Genomic DNA, 24,200 nt, shown 5'->3' with positions numbered 1-24,200 from the left:
AGTGGTCCGGAGTGGAAAAGTGACCCACCCGGACTATTGGTACCGCCACCCACACAAAGGGGATATGACTCAAGGAAGGTGCAATTAGTGTGTCGGTGTTTAAGGAATAATCCTGTAATGTGTCCTGTTACCATAAATAAACTCTCCTTTACTATAGAAATACTAGATACTGAGGTATAGAGTAGACTTGTGACTTGACAATATACTTTGGACTTGACTGACAAGACTTGTGTTGAGAGTTTGAGAGGTAGAATAGCCGTGCTGGCTTGGTTGCGTGCTGAGAAGTAGAGTAAGTTCATAGGAGATTGTCACAAGAGTCCCATCCCAAGTAGTAATGTGCTCTCCTGGAACTTTTAGAGATTAGAGAAGTAGAATACTTGAGAAAAGAGAGAATACTTGTGCCCGTGTTTCGACCTATTGCCCCCCAGTGTCGGGTGACCCGTCCTATGAGAGTGACACAAGCTCCAGACCTAGTTACCTAGGTTGAGCAGAGTGGTCAGATTTTCTGTTTACACCCGCACTGCGAGATAGAGTACGTAGGCTTCTAGCAACTTTGCTCTATCCAGATCAGTTCCTCTTGCTTCAGGATGCTGTCCTGCACCTTTAGACTTGTTTTGGGAGTGGGCAGGGAGGACAGAGTCAGATGATTAGTATAACCCTTTGCTTGCTTTGCAGCTGCTGCTCTTAGACTCCTGCAAACCCTGTGCATCAGTAACCTCTTCTTCCATCATATGCCAGCTACAGTAGTATACTGTATAACTCATCCACACAGCACAGTGAAAGCCTATACAGTGCACTTTCACCTTCACTATGTCATGGCATAGCAGAGAGGAGTATGTGCTCCTAAATTCACTGATTGCTATTCACAATCTCCTAGTCCGATAGCAGTGATTGAACTAAAGGCGGGGCTTAATAAAAAGAGAAAACATGTGTCACCTGGGGGAGGAGATATCCTTGCACTGGGGGTGCCACGCCCACCTCCAATGCACAACAGACCTTATTGCATTTCTGAACGTTCATCCCAACTAGGGGTGAGCAAATTTACAGCAGCAGCAAAGCGCTCGCTAGGCCCGTTGGTCGACTTGCTAGCCAGCTGAACTTTATGCAGCTCCATGATGCTCTGCTCCGGGTGCCTGAAAAAGCCTGATGCAGTCCTAGGAAACCGGGAGAAGTTTCCCAGAACTGAATCTAGCTTTTTCAGGCACCCGTAATGGAGCATCATGGAGCAGTGTGAAGTCCAAAGGCAGCTGGCTAACAAGTCGACCACCGAGCCTAGCACATTCCTATTCACAAGCATTGGAAAGCCACATATACAAATATATATATATATATATATATATATATATATATATATATATATATATATAGTGTATATCTCTGTCTTTTTGAGTCACTGTTTTGAGTCTGGAAGTCAAAAAAAGAAGCTGAACCCGCTATAAAAACATGTTTAATAAAGTTAAAGGGAACCAATCACCGGAAAAAAGCATATATAGCTTTTGAAATGTGCTGTTAGAGCACACAGCACACTTGCCACACGTGTTTCCATAGCCTCCGTGCCTTCCCGGTGTAAGCCGCAAAGTAACTTTATAAAACTGGCGCCCTGTATGCTAATTACCTGAGGTAGTCATCTGGGCGGTGTGTGGCTAGCAGGTAGTCACGGTCCCCTGGGCGTTCTTCCGCTGTAATCACGCCCCTCTGGGCGTGATTCAAATGGCCAAGTAGCTGTGACATTCTGATGCCGGACGCTGCCGCACATGCGCAGTACAGCCGCTTCCATTTCGGCTGTACTGCGCCTGTGCAGAATAGCCTCGAATAGCCTGTGAGCCGGAGTTCGAGGCTATTCTGCACAGGCGCAGTCCGGCATCAGTACGTAAGCGCGCCAACCTCAGGCACGGTGCGCTCCCGAGTGACGCCACAGCTACTCTGCCATTTAAATCACGCCCAGAGGGGCGTGATTACAGCAGAAGCACGCCCAGGGGACCGTGACTACTAGCTAGCCGCACACCGCCGAGATGACTACCTCAGGTAATTAGCATACGGGGCACCAGTTTTATAAAGTTACTTTGCGGCTTACACGGGGAAGGCACGGAGGCTATGGAAACACATGTGGAAAGTGTGCTGTGTGCTCTAACAGCACATTTCAAAGGCTCTATATGCTTTTTTCCGGTGATTGGTTCCCTTTAAAGGGGTTGTCCAGCGAAAATCTTTTTCTTTCAAATCGACTGGTTTCAGAAAGTTATATAGATTTGTAAATTACTTGCTTTTAAAAATCTCCAGCCTTCCAGTACGTATCAGCTGCTGTATGTCCTGTGGGAAGTGGTGTATTCTTTCCAGTCTGACACAGTGCTCTCTTCTGACACCTCTGTCCATGTCAGGAACTGTCCAGAGCAGCAGAGGTTTTCTATAGGGATTTGCTTATCTGGACAGTTCCTGACATGGACAGAGGTATCAGCAGAGAGCAGTGTGTCAGACTGGAAAGAATACACCACTTCCTGCAGGACATACAGCAGCTGATAAGTATGGGAAGACTTGAAATAGAAGTAAATTACAAATCTATATAACTTTTTGAAACTAATTGATTTGAAAGAAAGAAATAATTTCTCTGGAATACCCCTTTAACGTACATTTGAACTGAAATTTCTTCTTGAAGTGATAGGCAGATGACAGATCTTCCTATTCTAAAATGGAGGGCATCTTGATTATTATTGGCTAGAAATTTAATAAGCTAGAAATCCGGCTGGATGCAGGACAATATGTAGTGACAGCAATATGGGTCTTATTGGATAGAACCCACTATATATGAGGCTCCTGACATGGAGGTAATGATTTCGAGGGGCTTTCCTTCCCCTGTCACTAGATGAAGACGTTACCTTGGCACATGGGATCTATGGAGCACCACATCCACTTTCGGCCTATCTCAGCTCACCGTCTCATTTAATGTTTAGCTATTTTAATTTGCATTGCGGCAACATAATTACTGTCACCATCGGATTGCTTCTGCTCGCTGCTCGCTGGCTGTATTTACGGCTGTTAAGACAAGTCTGCTCATGTGTAAAGAGGAAGTCAAAATAATAAATTATTGAAGGTAGCGTACATCAACAAGGTCTTCTCCTGCATGCTGATTAATCACAGTCTCCATGCTACAACGAATAGCGGCTCAATGGCTGCACCAAGGGCCGCTCTGCAACGACACCCTTGGCAAATGGTCCTAATTGGGTGAGGTTTCCATTGGGGGATAAAGTGTTAACCTGTTAGTCACCACGTGCCGTGCATGCACAATGTGTGGTCTTGGGCCATTGCTAACGTATAGCACAGTTTAACAGTCTATTCTCGAGCTGAAGCAGGTTGGGTGCCTAGTTGTCTGTGACTGCTGGATATTACAGAGAGAAGAAAGATGGGGTTTGTTACTAAAGACATTTTGCTCTGCCAACTTAAAGGGATTTTCCAGCGAAAATCTTTTTCTTTGAACTTTGAAGTTATATGGATTTCTAAGTTACTTGTATTTAAAAATCTCCAGTCTTCCAGTACTTATCAGCTGCTGTATGTCCTGCAGGAAGTGGTGTTTTCTTTGCAGTCTGACACAGTGCTCTCTGCTGCCACCTCTGTCTATGTCAGGAACTGTCCAGAGCAGGAGAGGTTTTCTATGGGGATTTTCTACGTCTCTGACATGGACAGAGATGGCAGCAGAGAGCACTGTGTCAGACTAAAAAGAATACCCTACTTTATGCAAGGCGTACAGCAGCTGATAAGTATAGGAAGATGTGAGATTTTTAAATAGAAGTAAATTAGAAATCTATATAACTTTCTGAAACCAGTTGATTTGGAAGAAAAAGATTTTCACTGTATAAGCCCTTTAAACAAAATCAACCGACTAACTGAGGTGTATGAGGAAAGGACCTCTGGAGAGAAGAGTTGGGCTTGTTGGATTTTAACTCCCCAACTCTCTTTATTCTTGGCTATATACCTTCAATGACCATTGGCCTGTCCATATTAATATTTAATATAAACAAACGTTCCTGTGTTCTTTATGGAGTAATTTGCAGCAAGACAGCTTTGGTGGCGGCTCATCTCTCCGAAAACAAAGGGGTCGGGCAGTGAAATTCCACTATGCCCAACCCCTATCGCCACTGACATAATCTGTCGGTCGGATCTTAGGTGGCCCCCACACACTTTATATTGGCAATTAAACCCAACACCAGTGGTAGATTCGGAAGACATCAGTATAAAGTGTATGGGGACTTTTAGAGACATGACCCAATGCCAGGGCTGTCTGGCAGAGGCTTATCCCTCCTACTGTATTTCCATTAAGAACACATGTCTGTGTGTGTGTGTGTGTGTGTGTGTATGTGTGTGTGTGTGTGTGTGTGTGTGGTGAGACCGATGAAAGAGTATACTTGCACCTATATATGGCTCTATATACTTAAGTCCATATGCACACCTATCTATACACCAAACCAAAAAGGGATTAACCCAAGAACAAATGCAGAACCAGATATAAAAAATATATTATCCTTTATTGAAATATACCAAATATATAGAGAAATTACGAACAATGATAAAATTCACATAATAAGGAGCTGACACATTATACAGATCCTCAAGATATAGGTGGAAGTAAATTACATTACACAGTAAGGCTCTGTTCACACTACATGAGTTCCGTAGTAATCACGGAAAATTTGCCGCTACGGCTGTGATTACTACGGGACTTACATAGTGCTGCCCTCTATGGAATCTCGGCTGGAGTGTATGCACAAAGTATACACCCCGCCCGGGATTCCTAGCGGCGCCTTAAAAAACTGACATATCAGCTTTCTGCTGCCGCTATACATTGAATAGTGGCCGCAGAGAACCTGTCACTGCACACAATGGAGCGTGGGGCCACGGACGCACTCTCCATTGTGTGCAGCGGAGAATTAGGATGCGGATGCACACTGATGAGCCCGCATCCAAATTCAGTAGCAGGGAAGATCATCCAGACGGTACTGCAGTATCTTCTCTGACAATGGCCGTTCAGTGACCCGGCCGGGTCATGGAACGGCCGATGTCTTACTACGTGGGAACATGGCCTAAATCCTCGAGGACTAGAAAGATATATAGAACTCAAGTAATTTACACACAAAAGTACTGGGCACTGAGCATATTAGACACCTTAGTAACCTTGCTAAAAGTAGGTAAAAATCACAGAAATAACAAATAAAGTGAATGCATATTAACCATATACCGCGTACAATGGCCACCACACCACTCACCTGACATGCGTTTGTGTGTTGCTTTATCGAGAGCGGTGGGAGCGGAGGAGCGCAAGCCATCCCATAGAGACACTGAGGCAGGTGGTTTTCCGCGGCAGGGTGCTCCGCAGCGGAGCTCCACATGTTTTGCTGAGTGTGAACATACCCTTACAGTAAATATACAAAAAAATAGTAAAAATAAATAAATAAATAAAATAAACTGTGTAAAATAAATAAATAAAAATTTAAAAGCTATATGTACTATGGCCTGAAAATTATAACCCCGCAACAGGGGTAAAATCTCTACAACATATCTGGTCATTATGGAGTTAAACACTAGTTATTAATGTTATGCAGGTCGGAAAGAACAATCTCTTTATCATGGAGCATCTTGCTGTTGTATCATGAGATTCTTAAGGGAACTCGGTTTTTAGAATGATTTATTCAATTAGGTGCAGGGACCTGTGTAATTCACCTCAGTGGGATACGGCCGTGGTCACATACACTACAGATTGAGAAACAAAATGGATTGCTAATCCAATTTCTACCTGTAAGCCGACATAGCGTATTCCATTAGGGTTCCTCAGCAGGTGAATCCAAAAAAATCTGCTCTGATCCTGGTACCGCACTCCATCAGCCGGCTGATTATTAAGGTTCTTGTTCTGCACTGTGAAACTTAATAATCAGCGGATGCGAGGAGTATGTATAGGGACTGATCTACAGCAATGGGAATGAAGGGAATGCGATCTGTAAAATAAGATTCTGCAAGGTCTTTTAAAGGGGTTTTCCAGTAAAGTGATGCTGTGTGATTCGGCATCTTTGGTAAAAGCGTTCTTTATTCCAGGCTGGCAGTGTCACAGAGGCGGGTCTGTGACACTTACAGCTCCCGCCCCGCTCTTCAGCTGCTGCTTTGATGGAGAGCTCAGGGAAAGCAGTGCATTCTGGGAATTGTAGTGTTGAGCAGCTGATCAACCAGGAAGCAGTGAGAGAACATGAAAAGGGGGAGGATTACAGACATATAAAATGAAGGGATACACCTTCAAGCATAAAACTTACATGCTGTTTTATACTCCAGAGCAGCACTCACTATTCTGCTGGTGGAGTCACTGTCTACATACATTACGTTACTGATCCTGTACTGTTTCTGAGCTACATCCTGTATTATACTCCAGAGCTGCACTCACTATTCTGCTGGTGGATTCACTGTCTACATACATTACGTTACTGATGCTGTACTGTTTCTGGGCTACATCCTGTATACTATTCCAGAGCTGCACTCACTATTCTGCTGGTGGGGTCACTGGGTACATACATTACATTACTTATCCTGTACTGATCCTGAATTATATCCTGTAATAAACTCCAGAGCTGCGCTCACTATTCTGCTGGTGGGGTCACTGTGTACATACATCCTGTATTAAATTCCAGAGCTGCACTCACTATTCTGCTAATGGAGTCATTGTGTAAATTTTAAATATGTTATTTGCTATCCATACTGAATTTACCATTGATATATACTTTTCTCTTTTGCATTCCTGCTTCCTGTACAACTGGCCTCCTATTACAGGTAAGTCACGCATGCCCTTTCTATCTTTTGACTATGTATACATGTATTTCATACATTTTATTGCTGTATGAGTAATATGTTTAGTCCCAATATCTACTTTTTTATATTAATGGTGATGTGTAACTATATGCCGTGCCATTGGCCTGATACACAGCAAAGATTATTATACTGCTAAGAGCCCAATTTTCTTATGAGGATGGAATACTGTATATCTTGAGTAAATGGGTGGCAAATTGCTTCCCTTTCAGAAAAATAGAAGTCATGTCTATTGGTATGAAGCAGGGAATGAGAGAATATTGAATAAGGGTCATATTAAAAGACAGTCCCCGATATGTTTCTTGAAAGGTACAGATGTGTCCACTCTCATCTTATTTCCAAACTGAATATATTCATTAATGCATCTTGGGAGATAACCAGCTTTTCACAGCAACATGAGGTCATGACCTTCTCTCACTATATGTAAACACTATGTTAGTCTATGATAGTAGACACAGAGATTGTCGTCTACATGAAAACCTTTTAACTCCCTTGATAAAATGTCAGGATATTGCAGTGAAAAGTTATTATACAATATTCCTTTCCCTAACTTATCTAAGGGAAAGATAAGGATGGACACCTCTGTATAATATCAGGTTATATATACACATGATTACCAAAGATGAGTCGTCAAAGTGGTTTTGTGATCTTATAAAGTTATCTTCTATCTCCCTCTGCTTTCCCCTTGAGAACGAGGAACTGAGTGTAATGTTAGGATGGAATGGAGAGTCACAATCTAACGGGAAACTTGGGTCCTTATTCGCAAGATCCCTGCAGTTTGACTCCATGTTATCATATGGTTATTTTTCATCCTGTCGATAGAGAATAACTTTGTAATTTAGTAAATTCAATTTTAAGCCAATTAAATGCCACATGTACAGTTGGAAAACACTTCTCCAGGGCTTTCCTTTAAATCCCCACTGTAAAATGATAGTTTGATGGGTTTCTGTCTTTTCTAAGCATAATATGTTAATTTGAGACTCGTTGACTATCTTAGTTATTTCCATGTTTACCAGTTTTCTCTGCCACTTAGCATTACTTTTGAGATGTATTGTTTTTTTTCACAATAATGTGATTACATAAAGAAAGTGTTGTATCAATTGTATGGCATTTATTGTCAGTAGACGGTTTATTATTAGTTAATGGTGGTTGACATTGCATTGTATGTATGTTAAATGCTTCTCTTGTTTGTGCACTTGAAAGGTAATATGTAATAATAGTCATGTGACCACATCTTGAGTGGACTCTCACAATTTATGACCATATAAACATACAGAAGGATCCTATTAATGTAGACTTGCACACAATGTCAATGAAAAGAACTAGCAGATTGTTCTATCATTAAAATAGAAAAGGATTCTTTATAGTTAAAGGGATTAGAAAAACATGGCCGTTTTTTTTCCCCATAGATAGCCCCTCTCTTGTTTTCAGTTCTGGTGGGGTTTTAAAACTCTGTATTTATGTATTAAAGCTGACTTACCATTATAGGCTCACACTACGCAAAATTTCATTACACAACGGACGTAGTTGCAGTCTTGCAACCACGTCCGTTATTTAATGAAATTGCCGATCACAATCATCTCAATGGGATTCTTTGCGGCACCGAAAAAACTGACCTTTCAGTTTTGTGTGGCCTCTGTTCATTGATTAGCAGCCCACACAACCCTGACAGTTCAGACAATGTAAAGTGCGGCTCTGGCCAGACTTTACATTGTCGGCTCTTAGTAATTGCAATGCGGGTGAACCAAAATGTGCCCACATTCCAATTCTAGAGAAATGAAGTTCATCCTGCACTTCTGGCTGGGATAAACTTCACTGACACCGGACGTTCTGGGACACGGCTGGGTCACAGAACGGCCGGTGTCTTACGTAGTTTAAACCTGGCCATAGGCAGTAATATCATTTGGTTCAGAAATAAATGGGAAATGCTGTATAAAATCATTGTGAATAGAATGCTGTTATAAGTGTGAGATCATATATTTGCTCTCTAAAGGGTTTGTTCACCCAGGCAAAAATCAAGTGGTTTTGATGCAGAAACTATGGCATTTTCCATGTTAAAACTACTTTCTTTCACCTAAAAACCAACACTCCTTTATATTAATGTAATGTGTGATACCAGGAGGAAGAAGAAGTGTCTTTTTTTTCTTTGCGATCCCACTCTAAAGCTCCTATTGATTTGAATGATGACTGTACCCTGCTGCGCTGACCATGGCTTTGAGAAAACCGTAGTGCAGGAAATTTTTGACTGTGTGCAGATAGCCTTAGGTGTCTCTTTTGTTTTTAAGTTAAGCAAGCCCAATGTTTTTAGTATTGCGGTATAAAGAAGACCTCCAGTTCTTCAGTTATAACTTTTCCTGTTTACTTGTCAACCTTCTAATTTCTTCTCTATCTTCTCTACGTGATGTAAGACGTGTTATTTGCTTTCACAGAAGTTTGTGATGTAGCAGGATCTAAAAATATTTCTGTTTAAATTTGTCTGCTTGTTTTTCTGGATGCCGGATCTATAGAGGAACATTGCTGCGGATGTACGCTATAAAATAAGATAGCTAAACGTGCCTACAAATAGATACAGATTGCTAAAATCTGTACATCCAATTTATCAGTGTCTCCCTAAGCAAGTCTTAAAGGGGTTATCCAGCGCTTCAAAAACATGGCCACTTTTTCCCCCTCTCTTGTCTTCAGTTCAGGTGTGGTTTGTAATTAAGCTGCATTTACTTCAATGGAACTGAATCCCAAACCCCACCCAATCTGGAGACAAGAGAGGGGGAAAAGTGGCCATGTTTTTGTAGCGCTGGATAACCCCTTTAAAGAGCTTTCCATGGATGTGACTGGGCACATAAAGTTCGGTAAATTAAAAACTGTTCACTGTTCCCTCCTGCCAGAGAAGAAAGAAGGAGCCTATGGGTGACCCCAGGAATGGCAATATGCCTGACAGTAGCCATTCAAAGGTAGTTTCTTGGGCTGTAGTCTATGTCATCAGGAAATCTATGATGGGAAAATACACTGTAGGGCTAGGTTCACACTATGTAAAAATGACGACCGTCTTTCATAATACCGTCATTGTGCAAGATTTTTACATCAATAGACAGTCCTTTTTTGAACTGTGGCCTGTTTCCCATGCACGGCGCTGGTCTATTCCCGGTCACCAATCCCCGGCCTAAAGCACTGGAGGTGGGCTCACCTGCCTTCAGTGTGACGTTCTGCCCTAACCTCTGTAATGCGGCTCCGTTAGACTCAAAGGGGCTGTATTACAGAGGGAGGGGGCTTTGCACACTGGGGGCGGGTGGGCAGCCGGTAACCAGGAATAGACCGGTAACCAGCCCATGATTCAAAAAAGTACCAGCACACCGGCACACTGGTTCTGGTCTATTGATGTAAAAATCTCAAGTAATGTACCTGCTGGACGTTATTTGCTCAATGACGGCTATCATTATGAAAGACAGACGTAATTTTTACTAAGTGTGAACCTAGCCTATGACTGCTACTAAAATGGTTCACCCTTCTCATTTCATAGATTATTGTCCTCTACTAAGCAGCAGATGAAGCTTGTTCTTCCCGTGACATCATGACAAGTAGGCAACACAGGCATGAGCCTACTGGCAGGCAGAAAAGGAAATATTACAAATGCCAACTGTTGGCAGTTAAAGTATTTAATATACTGCCTGCCAAGCACCAAGGCTGCTCAGTTGTTGTGTTCCCATGGCCAGCAAAGGCTTCAGCTGAGACCTACTATAGGGGGAAAAGAGGGTCTACAAAATGACAGCAAGAGCAATTAAAACAAATCTTTGACAAAATATAGAGCACCAAGAGATTGACCAAAACTTTTTGAATGTGTCTGAAAAAAAAAATTATATAATGTAGGAGATTATAAGAAAATCTCTTCTTCCACAAGAAAGGATATTAGACAGTGGTCAGGGTGGCGTGTCAGGATGCATATAGGAGCATATAACACATAGCAATGGGCTCCATAGCAGAAGTAGCAATTTTCCCACACAGGTTTATTAGGTTTAGAATAGAGTGTTATGGATATGCACATGAACCTTCTCCATATTTTTTAGATTTTAACCTGTGTTGCCTAAAAGTTGTCACCTTGTATATGTGGATGTCAGACAAATACTGTACCTCATAGGAACAATTCTACAGAAAATCTATTTGCCTATCTGTATGTTTTTGGATTATTGGAGGAATTTGGGGACTGCTAAGGAAATCCTTGCAAATAACCACATTCAGATGTTGGCCTTGATCAGTGGGGAAATGTTTTCTTATTTATAACCAACATACCCCATGGGGGGGGGGGGGTGACGAAATCTGGCATTCCTTTTCCTTTTTGCCCAGGACCCTTGTGGCATTACACCGAAGTATAAAGGGATACTACCTTACTCTGTCATATAAGCAATTAACAGTAAGTGAGGGATGAATAAAGCATATCTAGCTTACTGTCTCTACTATACGTTCTAATAGCATACGGCACCATGAAAATTATGCAGTACCTCAAAAAAATATGTCCCTACTCCTAGCAAACTGTTCTACCTTAATGGTTTAGAATGCTTTGCAATAGATACAGTGCTCTAACTATAGAGTTGGCACTGGCTACATCTGTATATGTATACAGAAGTGGTCTGCCCATGTGTGTACTCAAAGCAATAGATTGCCAAGGCAAAGTTTGAAGCTCCTGGCAACAATGCACATTCTGTTACGGGGCCCTCACGCACCATATGCCATGTGTAATACAGGTATGCTCTATGTGGCAGAGAGGACTTTAGCCCCTATAAGGCACCAGGGCATTGGTGCATCTCCTACATCTTCCCCTGGTAATGCTTCTCCTTTGGCACTGGAGAAACTTCTCTATCTGGTCACTGAAGTACTATAGACTCATCTTTCTGTGAGCAAGAACATGAAAAAATAATAATAATTACACCTGGTAATTTCCTGCTACTTCATAACCCATTCATTCCCTATAACTGCAATTCTGTTCATTTTTGTAATTTTTTTGTTGTTGTAATTTTGGCTTCATAAATTTACTTAAATGTGTAGGGCGTATTCATTTACAGTTCTTAGGGCAGGTCCGGCCATAAATACGTCCCTTGCTCCATCTGTGTAGTAAATGCATTGCCAGCAGCCGCAGCACGGGCCATTTATTTATAACAGTGATCTGCCGCCATGCATTATTAAAGATGCAATGGGAGAAATATGACTTCTAGTAAAAGCTAAAATATAAGGAGACCATTGTAGTTGGGAAATATGAACGGCAAGAAAATGCACGGGTTAATTTTGGGGAATCTGTATGCAAATATTCATTTTATTTATTAGCTTCTTCCTTAATTCAATTCAAGATGAAGTCTTGGAGGGCATAGATGTTACGGGCTATTGAAGAAGAATAATCCTTCTGCTTATGGGATTTAAGCAGAAATTATTATGTGATGATGTAGAATGTTATAAGAATCTTACAAAATGCATAATGTGTGTATACATTATAGTGGTGGAGAACACCATGGCTTATATGGAGGTATTGACCTGAATACCGCTCCCTCTAGAGTTGGGATTCCCATCTATGGTTTCCTGGAATCCTTAAGACCTGGCTGGGGAGGTCCCCACCTGGAACAGCTGTCACTTTTAGTGACATGGTTCCCTAGGAAGAAAAATAATATATATTGTTTTTTTTTTGTTTGTTTTTTGTTAATGTTAGTGTTGGGCGAAACAGTCAACAATTTGCAGCAATCTCTGAAGCCTGGCCGTTGACTCTCAGCAACTGGAGAAGTTGCATACCTATTAGGGATGGTCCGAACCGAGTTCGGACAGGGTTTGTACGAACCCAAACCATCCGCAATGATTACCGCTGTCTGCCCGCTCCGTGCAGCGGGCGGATCCAGCGGGAGGAACGCCTGGAAAACTGGGATACAGCCATAGCCATAGGCTGTATCCCAGTTTTCCAGGCGGCAGGTTTGGACCATCCCTAATACCTATGGCTGTAGCCACGTTTACCAAGACTTCCTAGGGCGGCATTGAACTTCTTCAGCTGCTGGGAGTAAAATGCTATATGTTTGGGTTTGGAGAACGTTGTCAAATCCGAAAGGTTCGACAAGTTCATTTAAAACTAGTTAAAGTACTTCTTATCCAAGACACTGTATGAAGGATGAAGGTGGGGATGTGGATTCTGTTGATCGGGCAGATCCAAGCAGCTGCAGGTTGAGATCAAGTGTGGGGGCATCCAGGCTATTAGGATTAAAAACCGAGGAACTGTATTGCTTACTCTGTGCATCATGTAGAGTAAAAGTGCCTGCAGTATATAGTCGTTAAAGGGGTGTTCTCCATCCATTAGGGCAGTGTTGCCCTCCATTTATTTATAGGGACAATATTCCTCCATTATCATCATCAGTGGGGGTCCCAGTGGTCAGAGCTTTATTGATTAGCCCCATATGCCCTATCCTGTGGATAGGGGATAACTTTTGGAGATAAATACCCCTTTAAATAACTGGGTTAAAATGTCTTTTTACCCTTCAAAGCTACCTATTGATATCACCTTTTTTGTCATGCCCTTGGGTAGGGTACTGTATTTAACTGAAATCACACCTAAATTTTGAGCTTTTGAGAGTATTTTGGGTTTAACATTGAAAACACTCTCAATTGTCGGCAGATTCGTGTGTTTCAGAAAAGCTATGCACATAACCCAATGGAAAAGGTAAAAACACGGGACCACTTTCTTATGCTTTGTAATAACACCATATACTGCATAACCCCCCCAAAAAAGCCCAGAAATTGGTTTCTTCGCTACTCCTCAACTCCTTACCATACTGTACCTTGAAGATGAATAACATGACCCTCTGGACTTTTCTTCCCCCATATAATGAGGAACTCAGAACCCATTGGGTCAACTTGACTTAAAGGCTATGCTCCCATCTCATCCAAATGATGGGCGTTTTTATTAGACAGTTGTCATTCAATGGCAAATAATAATTATTTTATAGTTATTTGCTATTAAATGGCAGACATCCAATAAAAACATCCATAATTTGGACGGTGTGTGAACATAGCCTTAGACTTTCTTTGCCATGAACCCTAGAGCAGTTGCATATACGCTTGTAAGGGTTTTATATAGAGGTATATACAGTAATTTACTGGCTGAAATAATAGAGCCTTTCCTGTGGCCTTCGAGCCCTCATTACTTAGAACAGAATCTACCCTGTACTCCCGATGAGATGGATAAAAGAAATTTTTCTTCTAAACACCTTTTGTAAGTTTCCTTTATCGCTTTCTGTATCTGCATCCCTGGAATGAGTCATTCGCAGCTGTTCTACGTGCTTTTTCTTTCCTCTTATACTGCCAGCACTTGGATTGCTTTCTGCCATTATAGTTATTACTGACATGTAATGACCCTTAACAAATGTATGTCTTCTGCATATCATTTGTCAATGGGATTCTGTGCTTTAATAAATGCTCAGATGAACTAAATCTTCATAAAGAAAAAAATGCAGCCACATTGTTAATTACTGGGTCGTTTTATGGGAACATTACTGTTCATTATAAAGTCCATATTAGACTGGAAAATTCTTTGAAATCAGACCTATTAACTAGTGGTGTACCTCCAAGAGAGGAGGCCTCATAGCAAGGAGCCAAATAGACCAGGTTTTGTCACCTGGACCTGGTGTTTGTTTCCCGCTCTGCACCTTTCCATGACCTTTAGGCCCATTCCTCACACCATTGCTAGGATCCAGCCAGAAGGAAAGTGACCAAGGACATTACTATCTCCAGTTTCTTTGAGAGGGGCTTTCAGCATGAGTTCTTAACTACCAATAGATGGGATCAGTGATGGCTACCTTTATTCTACAGAAGTGTCCATCCTTACCTTTCCATAAGTTTCATTTTGTCATGATAGAATGTCAAGACGCTATCACGACATGATGGGTTAGCCAAACCCCTTAACAGATGTGATTCACATCACAACCATTGGGTGACACACATAGCATCTATAATGCCTGATGAATAAAGCAAAATCTCATGTTATTTAATTATTTTCAAAATCTGGTCATTTCAGGCCATTATCTCAGGAAATTCTAAGCCAAAAGGAATGGAAAGGAATGCCCGGAGTACATAAACCCTATTGACTTTGTCTTTGAGTAAAGCTGGTTTGTGTATATGCTATGAATTTAGGTTCCTTGCTCTAATAGGGGTACTCCGGCAATAGATTTTTTCATATATTGCTAGGATTGCATAGAAAATAATAAACATCCTATGACACCTACCACACTCCCTCAGGAGTCTAGTTACTGCCAAGTTGAGTGAGTCTCGGAAGTATTGGCCAGAGCATAACAGTAGGACCCCTGACAGGAGGACCCCTGGGGGAACTTTGTAGGTGACATTAGGATGTTTTATTATTTTCTATGAAAGCATAGCAATATATGAAAAGGTATAACTGCTCAGAGTAACCCTTTAAGCTAAAAAAATGGTGTAAACTGGTGGTTTGACAAGAAGATTATGACTTCACAGCCATGTGTTCTTTTTTATCAACAACGTGATGGAATGTCATTTTTTCACATTAGGAGAAAGGTTAAGCCAGAACAAAGGTCAAATACACAAATATTTACTTAAAGGGATTAACTAAGACTAGAAAAAAATGCAGCTACTTTCTTGCAAAAACAGCACTCTCCCTGGTTCTGTGTGGTATTACAATTCAGCTCTGTTAACTTGTACTGTGCTACAAAACCCCACCTTAACCCGAGGACAGAAAGAAAATGTTCATGTTTTTCTAAGCCTGGACAACTGATTTAAAAGTTTGACCAAAAAGTTTTTGAATGTTTTTGTTCCCCTTATTGATTTTAATTAGCACCAGAATTCTGCTGCTACTGAAATTTAGAGCATTGCAGGAACATACATATTCAGTTCTGATTATTCTGAAGGTGGAAGATTTTCAGAAATTCTCGACCATTGATTGCCAAATAAGGGAAGCCATACAGTACAGAAAACTTTCAATTTGATGTGTTGTGTGACCAGGGCAGTTTCTAGGTCATTTTTTCAACAGGGCAAATTTTTATAAAAGTACAAACCTCCCCTCCCCCTTATAGGCTTATACATTTATGTTACTAGGCAGAAGCAGTGTTTGTATTAAGGCATAGAGAGGGGTTGCAAACCCAAATAATGTTCTACTGAATATAAAAACATCATTCAGTGACTCACAGGTGACATCTTTTTTTATTTGAGGCGTCACTTTTTCTCTCCATGTTGCCCAGACCACCATGATGATTTCTTGCAGCCACAATTCATCTCTTTAGAACCTACCAGATAAACATCTTAGGCTGCAGTAATTCTGCGGTTTGGTGCACTAAAGTCAGTAAGTATGTGGGTTGCCCCCTGTATGTAGGATCAACTGCTGTGCCCCAATATAATAATGTTTTCTACTGTGCCCCCATATAGTAATAATGCCCTTGCTATACCTTCCATATAGTAATAATGCCCCTGTTGTGCCCTCCATATAATAATAATGTCTCCTGTTGTTCCCTCCATATAGTGATAATGCCTCCTGCTGTGTCCCTTTATATAGTAATACTGCCCCCTGCCGTGCCCCCATAATAATAATGCCACCTGCTGTGCCATCCATATAGTAATATTGTCCCCTGCTGTGCCCTCCATATAGTAATACTGACCCCTGCTATGTCCTCCATGTAGTAATAATGCCCCCTGCTGTTCCTCCATATGGAAATAATGCCCCCTGTTGTGCCCTCCATATAGTAATAATGCCCCATGCTGTGCCTCCATATAGAAATAATGCCCCCTGTTGTGCCCTCCATATAGTAATAATGCCCCTGCTGTGTTCTCCATATAGTAATAATGTCCCTACTATGCCTCCATATAGTAATAATGCCCCTGCTGTGTTCTCCATATAGGAATAATGTCCCCTGCTGTGCCCCTATATAGTAATAATGTCCCCTGCTGTTTCCTCCATATACTAATAATGCCCCTGTAATGCCCTCCATATAGTAATAATGTCCCCCTGCATTTCCCCAACACACACACACACACACACACACAAAATGATACTCACCTAATACTGGCATGGAGCTGGTCTTCCCTTTTTTTGTCTCTCTTCTCTCCTCTCTAGTTTGTCAGCCGCTGGAGGGATCCCCCAGCAGGCACAATGACGTCATCAGTGCACCTGCTGGAGGATCTGTAAGAGATTATAGAGGGTGATGTGCCAGGTAAAATCCTGGAGGGAGATGTTGGTGCTTGGGGCGACACGGAGCAGAGGAGATCAGTAGGGTCTAGAGGGAGGGAGGAGGGGGGCCTTGAGGTCTAGAAATGGTGTGAAATATTTCAAGTTTTAATTTCTTTGTTCTCTTTTTTTTTTGAGTCTGGCAACCATCCCAAATTATGTCACTGTGAATGCCGAAAGAAATTTTGAAAACAGTATCCTTTCCCCACCACCCACATGGAGCGTATGAAATGCTGATTGATTACACAGAGAGTGTCACTCGGGCTTTCTTATGAAGTCAGGATGATTTGGCATTTGTATCACTTTGCTCTGTAGTTCCTTGGTTACCAGGATAGAAGTACTTTTGTCTAATGTTATGTCTATTGTAAAGGCTTCAAAATTATATCTTCCTGAGCTTGCACTGGTGGCGGGAGCTTGTTTTTCCATTTCTAGAGCTGACTGGAACATGTAAGGATTTGACAGAACACAAAACTTTCTGTAGACCTTGTCATGTACATCTATGGTGTAGAACTAAGTGGAAAACCCTTTCTTAATATGAAATTTTATCTATCTGGGCACTGTCATTTAAAAAAGAAAAAAAAAACTTTTTTGTCATAGCAACATATCAAACATTTTGATCGGGAGAACGAGTTTGGAAGAGTTGACAATTAGTATCATTCTCTCTCTGCTCTGCGTCACATGAGCGAGACATTGTAAGTCTTTAGGGTCATCTCAAATCATCACATGGATAGCGCAGATAGGGTTGTGCTGTAAAGCATATCTCTCCCTGTTCGTTCTGCTGAAAACCCAGACCCTGACCGATCAGAAGTTTTGACCTGTCCCTAAGACATGTCAAAAGTTTTTTTTTTTAGCACAGCAGGTACTCTTTATTGCTTACCAAAAAGGCCCAATCCAGTGGGTGATACCATGAGGCGTCCATGTTGGTCCAGTCCTCAACTCATGCTCAACTCAACAAACCTCATTGAAATCAATGGGAGATTCAATCATTTAACCAGTTGAGCACTGATTGGCAATTGCTGGCATGCCGCCGGATTTCCATTGTGTCTTGCAAAAACCTATTATATTTTTTTGTTCAAATTTTTGTATATTTTGTTTAAACATCCCTTCATGGGCCGAAATATACAAAAACTAGAACGCCAAAATGTATTAGGTATTTGCGGTGGGAATGAGATACAGCCCTAGGGAGTCCGGGAGTGATGCAGTACAGAACAATCAGACTCAAGCATGCTCGAGTTGCAAATGCGCAATGTTATTTATCTAATTCTTTAAATATTTCGTAAGTAGGTTTTCAGTAATAATTAATTGTGTATATATATATATATATATATATATATATATATATTTATTTTCTTTTTTTTTTTTGCTAGAACTGTTTCTGTACTACCATCTGGGAGAGTGTTACTTCAATATTTAACATAAATACTTATAAATCTACATAGTTATCCACCGTAAGGTCCTATGCAAATGTACAACAGAGATGTAGATCGGGCTTAGCGTACCACCATATGGTGGACTGTATGCTACTATATTATGAGGTAATATGAGCAGATTTGTAGTAAGAACCGGACAATTGCACGGCCTAAATGCTTATTCACATGGAGGCTGGGTTCACACTACGTATATTTCAGTCAGTATTGTGGTCCTCATATTGCAACCAAAACCAGGAGTGGATTAAAAACAAAGAAAGGCTCTGTCCACACAATAGTGAAATTGAGTGGATGGCCGCCATATAACAGTAAATAACGGCCATTATTTCAATATAACAGCCGTTGTTTTAAAATAACAGCAAATATTTGCCATTAAATGGCGGCCATCCACTCAATTTCAACATTGTGTGAACAGAGCCTTTCTGTGTTTTTAATCCACCCCTGGTTTTGGTTGCAATATGAGGACCACAATACTGACTGAAATATACGTAGTGTGAACCCAGCCATTATATCAGCTGCTGAGACTCTCAGTAATCAGCTGGCATCTGTAAGTTTTCAGTTTTCCCACAGCACCCCCTTAGGTGAAATGAGGTATTGCACACATAGTAGATATGGAGGACCTCCATCCATTAACTGAAAATAAACTGATTAATTATTTCACTCTTTTTTTTGTAAATAAAGAAGTATAAAAAGAAAAAAAAATCTAAACTCTACATGTGTACAATTCAAAAAATTATATATATATATATATATATATATATATATATATAATTATCATTATGATTATTAATTAATTTATTTATTTTACGCTATCATTTTAGTTGTTTTATGATTAACCTGAGTTTTTGTCAGAAGGTGAAATTTTGTAATATTTTAATTTAACCAGCTTGAGATAATAATATGGCAGTGCCTCTATTAGCAGGAAGGTGGGATGTAATGTGGGATGCCTTACATTATAAGATGGCATGGTGGAAATAATTGAGGTCCGCCACTGTTTCTTTCCAAGCTTTTATCTCTTAGTGTTGATAATTCAGGCCCCATTTAATCCATAGTGTACATTCAATCAAAAAGGTGGCAAACTATCTAACAGAGAGGTGGGGAGGGGGAATGAATCGGGGGTTGATAAATACATTTGCTGTAGGGTCAGTGATGTGGAAAATGAGTGTCTTACTCTATCCTGAGATTAACAGAAAGTAATAAAAGAAACCAACTGGTCGACCATATCATGAATGGCATCTCCCATTGATGACACATATTAAGGGAATGACATCACACATGTCAATAATAATGGTATTATGGACTCAGGCGTACGGGGATGATATTAGAGAGTGTCAGTCAGCATAGATTCTAAAGGGGGATTTTCAGGATTATTCAGTTACAGGGCTTTACGAGAAGGGATTTAAGATAGGATATGGATGTGGTGTTACTACTGTAACACCATAGTCTCTTAAAGTGTATGAGCTGTATTATCCTAGGAACACTTTTTTCCAGGAATTGATGCATGTTAAAGGGCCAGCGATCTGCGGACAAGCAAGCAACTGCTCATTGCACATCAACCGTTGTACCTAGGTGATGATATTAACGTTAAACATCATTTCATGTAGAGCTTTTGGGAAGTCCTCTATATGCCAAAAATAAAATGAGTACCTCATGCCAAAGACAAAATGTGTACCTCATAGGGCTAAAATCAGACTCCCCTCCTCCAGGAGTTGATGCCCTGCTTTGTAGTGATTCTGTCCATAAGATGGCTGACATGAAGAAGCATGTGACCATGCCCCACCCCCAGCATCCTCCGTATGCATACACAATATCAGTGGTGGACTATGGGGGGCGGTACATGGTCACATGTTTCTCCATGTCGACCATCTTAAGGACAGACTCACCACAGAGCAGGACAGCACAGCCTGGAGGAGGGGAGTCTGATTTTAGCTCTATGAGGTAGACAGGAAGCTGCTGTCAGTATATATAGTGAGTACACTTACTAAGGCTATGTTCACACTTTGTAAGACAACGACCGGTGTCAGAGAAGGTCATCCTGGCCGGTACTGCATTACCGGCCCAATGACCTTTACTTCTGCTGAATCCGGATGTGGGCGCATCCATGTGTGCCCGCATCTGAATTCACCGCTGCACACAATGGAGCGTGCGGCTGGAACTGCACGCTCCAATGTGTGAACTGACAGGGTTTTCTGCGGCCGTTATTCAATGAATAGCGGCCGCAGAAAACTAACATGCCAGTTTCTTGTGGCGCTGCTAGGGATTCCGTCCGGAATGTATACTATGTTTTCTATGTTTCCAAAATTTATAATGTTTACCACACTCTAAAATAAAATATTTTAAGATTAAAACCTGAAGGGATCGACGTCATCCATACATAAACGTGGTCATCTCCTGAACACAGCAACATAGTACCCCTTACTATTACTTCCAGCCGACACATCTGCAAACCCACCGCTATATATTTTCCTTATATCCATAATATGATTTCATGGATTTCCATGGATTGTTCTGCTACTTTATAAATAACAACCATAATAATTTTTGCAATAAAATCCAGGTATTCCTACTGGTTTGCAAATCCAATACTTAGTAGGTCTCTGTAGTGCGGCAGGCTTATCCCACAGGCTGAACTGTAGCTTAAAAAGCTGAATTTTTTTATTGCTTGGTGTTGACTGAAAGTCGCATATCTCTAATCCTATTTCCATAATTATACCTCAATCTTGTAGACACAAAGTAATCCTTTGTCTCAGCTAATATATTTCATTTTTATGACTCCAGTCATTTTTTTCATGCTGGCTGCTTAGGGGGGAAAATATCATGGCCTCAGACAAGCAAAGTCTTAACAATCTTCTTCAAAAATAGCAACAGTGATAATAACACTACAGACTGTACGTAGAAGTGTATTACAATCTCCGGCTTGCTGGAAGGAAGGAATGTTGTTTTGTAAGAGCTTGCCAAGCTAATAACATTTAGATAGGTAATTTAACCCCTTTTCAACTGCCCCAATTAAAGTAACATGAAAGTCAGAGGAAGGGGACTATGGATTCCATACACAGTGGGTGTTGACTGCCATCTCTAGCAACACACCCTCTGCTTATGACTGGCATCAGCGATCCCGTTGATGTCAGATATTTAACTTCCCAAGATCAACATTGATCATGGTATAAATTTAAATAAAATAAAAAAAAGTACTCAAATGTCTTTAAAGTCTTTCGTTTTGTGGGACGTTGCCATCTGCTGACTTACAGAAGAACTGGGGGAAAAAAGACATACTTTACTATATAAGTGTCAGTGCTAGAAGGAATTTAACACATTTAAAGAGGTTTTCAGAGAAAAACTATTGATAGCCTATGCACAGGATTGGCAGGGTGCCGGCCCCCAGAACCCATCCCAATCAACTTTTTGTCCCTTGCACCACACTAAGGACAGGACTGAAGGTAGTTGGTGTAGTGGTTGTGCCGCATTACTGCAGCCTCATTGGTTAAGGCCGTAGTACCCTGATGCCACCGCAACATAGCTAACTGCTTCCAGGTCTTTTCTGCATGTAGTGTGGGCACCAATGGTGGGGGTGCAGGGAGTCCATACCCTGCTGATCAACTATTGATAGCCTATCCTATAGAAAAACTTTCTAACGTAATAGCTTCTCCAATCATAGGGACAATAACAACGTGTGTGGTTATTGGAGGTGTTACCAAAGGAGTACTTTCTGGAAGTGTGTCCCAGCCGGCAGCGACGCCTCCACCTATATCAGTATTCTCTCATGTGTTTTGTAATGTAACTTCTCGCACTATGGAATCTCAGCAAAGTCAGAAGACTAACCAACGTGTTTCAGCGATGCCTATCGCCTTCATCAGGGAAGAATCTGTTAGAATCTATCTGGATACTTCGTTGTCCATTCCTGTCTGGACTGTCTATTTTTTTTTTTTGTGGCGCTAAAGGACTCTGCAGTTGATACTCTGATTGGAGCCCCAATGGAAGTAAGAGCCCAGCCTAAATCTATTGTAATATACATTTTTAATCTGGCTATGGAACCTGTGTGGTCTAATATTTTTATCCTTTTTGTTCATTTCTAAGTTATTATTTCTAAGTTACCGAGTTTTTTTGATTCTTGGATTTCTTTTTTTCCATGGTATTGTTATTTAGTAGTATACAAGCATTTAAAATAAAATAAAAAGAAGTGTCTCGACAAACCTGTGCATGGATGTCACACAGGGTACCGATATTTTTTTTTCCTTTACGTCTGTATTTTTTTTTTTCTTTTCTTGGGGTTGATGCTTCACTATTAAATTCTAGCAGGATCATCTGATGTGTTTTGAATTGCAGGCTGCCTCAGGGCAGAATTATAACAAGGCCAAGATTTCACAGGAACAAGATCAATATTTAAAGCCTTAGCATTTTGAAAAGCTGTGCAGCTTCAGAGGAGACATTCAGAGGAATCGGCTGATGCTACCTAATGGGTCCTCGGCCCTCAAATTACAATGAAAATCAGACATAGCACAAATTGCAGCCACAGGCTCAACCTTTTCACCAGAATATAAAACGGTCCAATTAATTTGTAGCTAATATCTTTTTATATATATATAGCTATATATTTATATGTATATCTATATTCATATCTTTATATAAATTATACATATTATTGTTTTATTATTTATATTAGTTATTTGAATGACAATACATTTTTAATTATAATAACAATTTAATACATTGGCACATTGGTTCTCAACCAGTAATTTCAAGGTAAATTCTATCTATTGGTAATGTTGGAACCAATTATACACATTTGCATTGCTCCTTATGGGGGGAAAAAACTGCTCGGTTCTCAAACTGCTCGGTACTGGTTGAGTACAGAGAATGTTTTGTATTGTATATTGGTTAAATAATCATCCATAACATTAAAAGGAATGTGTCATTAGAAAATGACTTATTAATTTAAAAAAAAAATGTTTTTATGTTAAATATATTTTTTAAGAAATGTTGGTGACATTTTTTCTCATTTTTAATTTTTATATCTATATTATAAAATAATAATGATATATTTTTTTCATTCTCACCACTGGCGCTAAAACTAAGTTGAGACTTACAGTTTTGTTTGTGGTGATAGGAGGAGGCTCCTGTAAAGTGATCTGTAAAGCATTGCAGCATCATGTGACACAAGAGGAGACCAAAGCAGCTCCCTGTGGAATGACCTTTTCAAAGATCATAGAGCATACTCAATGATATTTCACATTCATCTCAAGAGAACAGACTCTGTCTATTGTGGTCTATGTCCATGAGTCTTGCTATAAAGCATGTCACTAAATTCTGTTAAGAACAGGCAATATGGCAGTCCCCATAACAATTTACAAATTAAAGTCAGAAATACAAACAGATTAGAATAAAAGAATATGATTTAATATCAGACTCTAATCGGTAAAATAAAATTTAGGTGGCACATTCCCTTTAAAGACTGACAACTGAAGTGACTGACATGGGTTATCTAGCACCCAGTGAGTGAACAGTCTTAAAACTGTGGTAGAGTCTAAGCAACTTTGACAAGGGTCAAATTATAAAGTGATAATAAAGTATGACAACTGGGTCAGAGCGTCTCCGAAATGGGGGGTTTTGTTGGGTCCCCTACGTATTGGGTGGTTACCCTACGTATTGGGTACGCACCAAAACACACATAATAAAGGATAACTGGTTTGTGGGGACAGGGTCTTGGGGACAAAAGGCTCATTGATGTCTGTAGTAAG

General features: G+C 40.6%; 1 protein-coding gene across 13 annotated transcripts in view; it reads left to right on the top strand.

Moving 5' to 3' along the window:
* The window catches only part of CTNNA2 (catenin alpha 2), a 1,387,623-nt gene that overhangs the window by 650,551 nt on the left and 712,872 nt on the right, over nucleotides 1-24,200 (top strand). The window contains exon 8 of one of the 13 annotated variants that reach the window (XM_069977197.1): nucleotides 6,799-7,900. The exons of the other annotated variants lie outside the window; for them this stretch is intronic. Within the exon in view, the coding sequence (XP_069833298.1) occupies nucleotides 6,799-6,873 (75 nt within the window). The 3' untranslated portion in view covers nucleotides 6,874-7,900. Of the gene's footprint in view, nucleotides 1-6,798; nucleotides 7,901-24,200 lie in introns of those variants that run through there. 13 annotated transcript variants of the gene reach the window in all.

This window comes from Dendropsophus ebraccatus, chromosome 7 (genome assembly GCF_027789765.1).
Source record: "Dendropsophus ebraccatus isolate aDenEbr1 chromosome 7, aDenEbr1.pat, whole genome shotgun sequence".
NCBI lineage: Eukaryota > Metazoa > Chordata > Amphibia > Anura > Hylidae > Dendropsophus > Dendropsophus ebraccatus.
The sequence above is the reverse complement of the archived record's forward strand: the minus strand, read 5'-3'. Positions and strand labels throughout refer to the sequence as shown.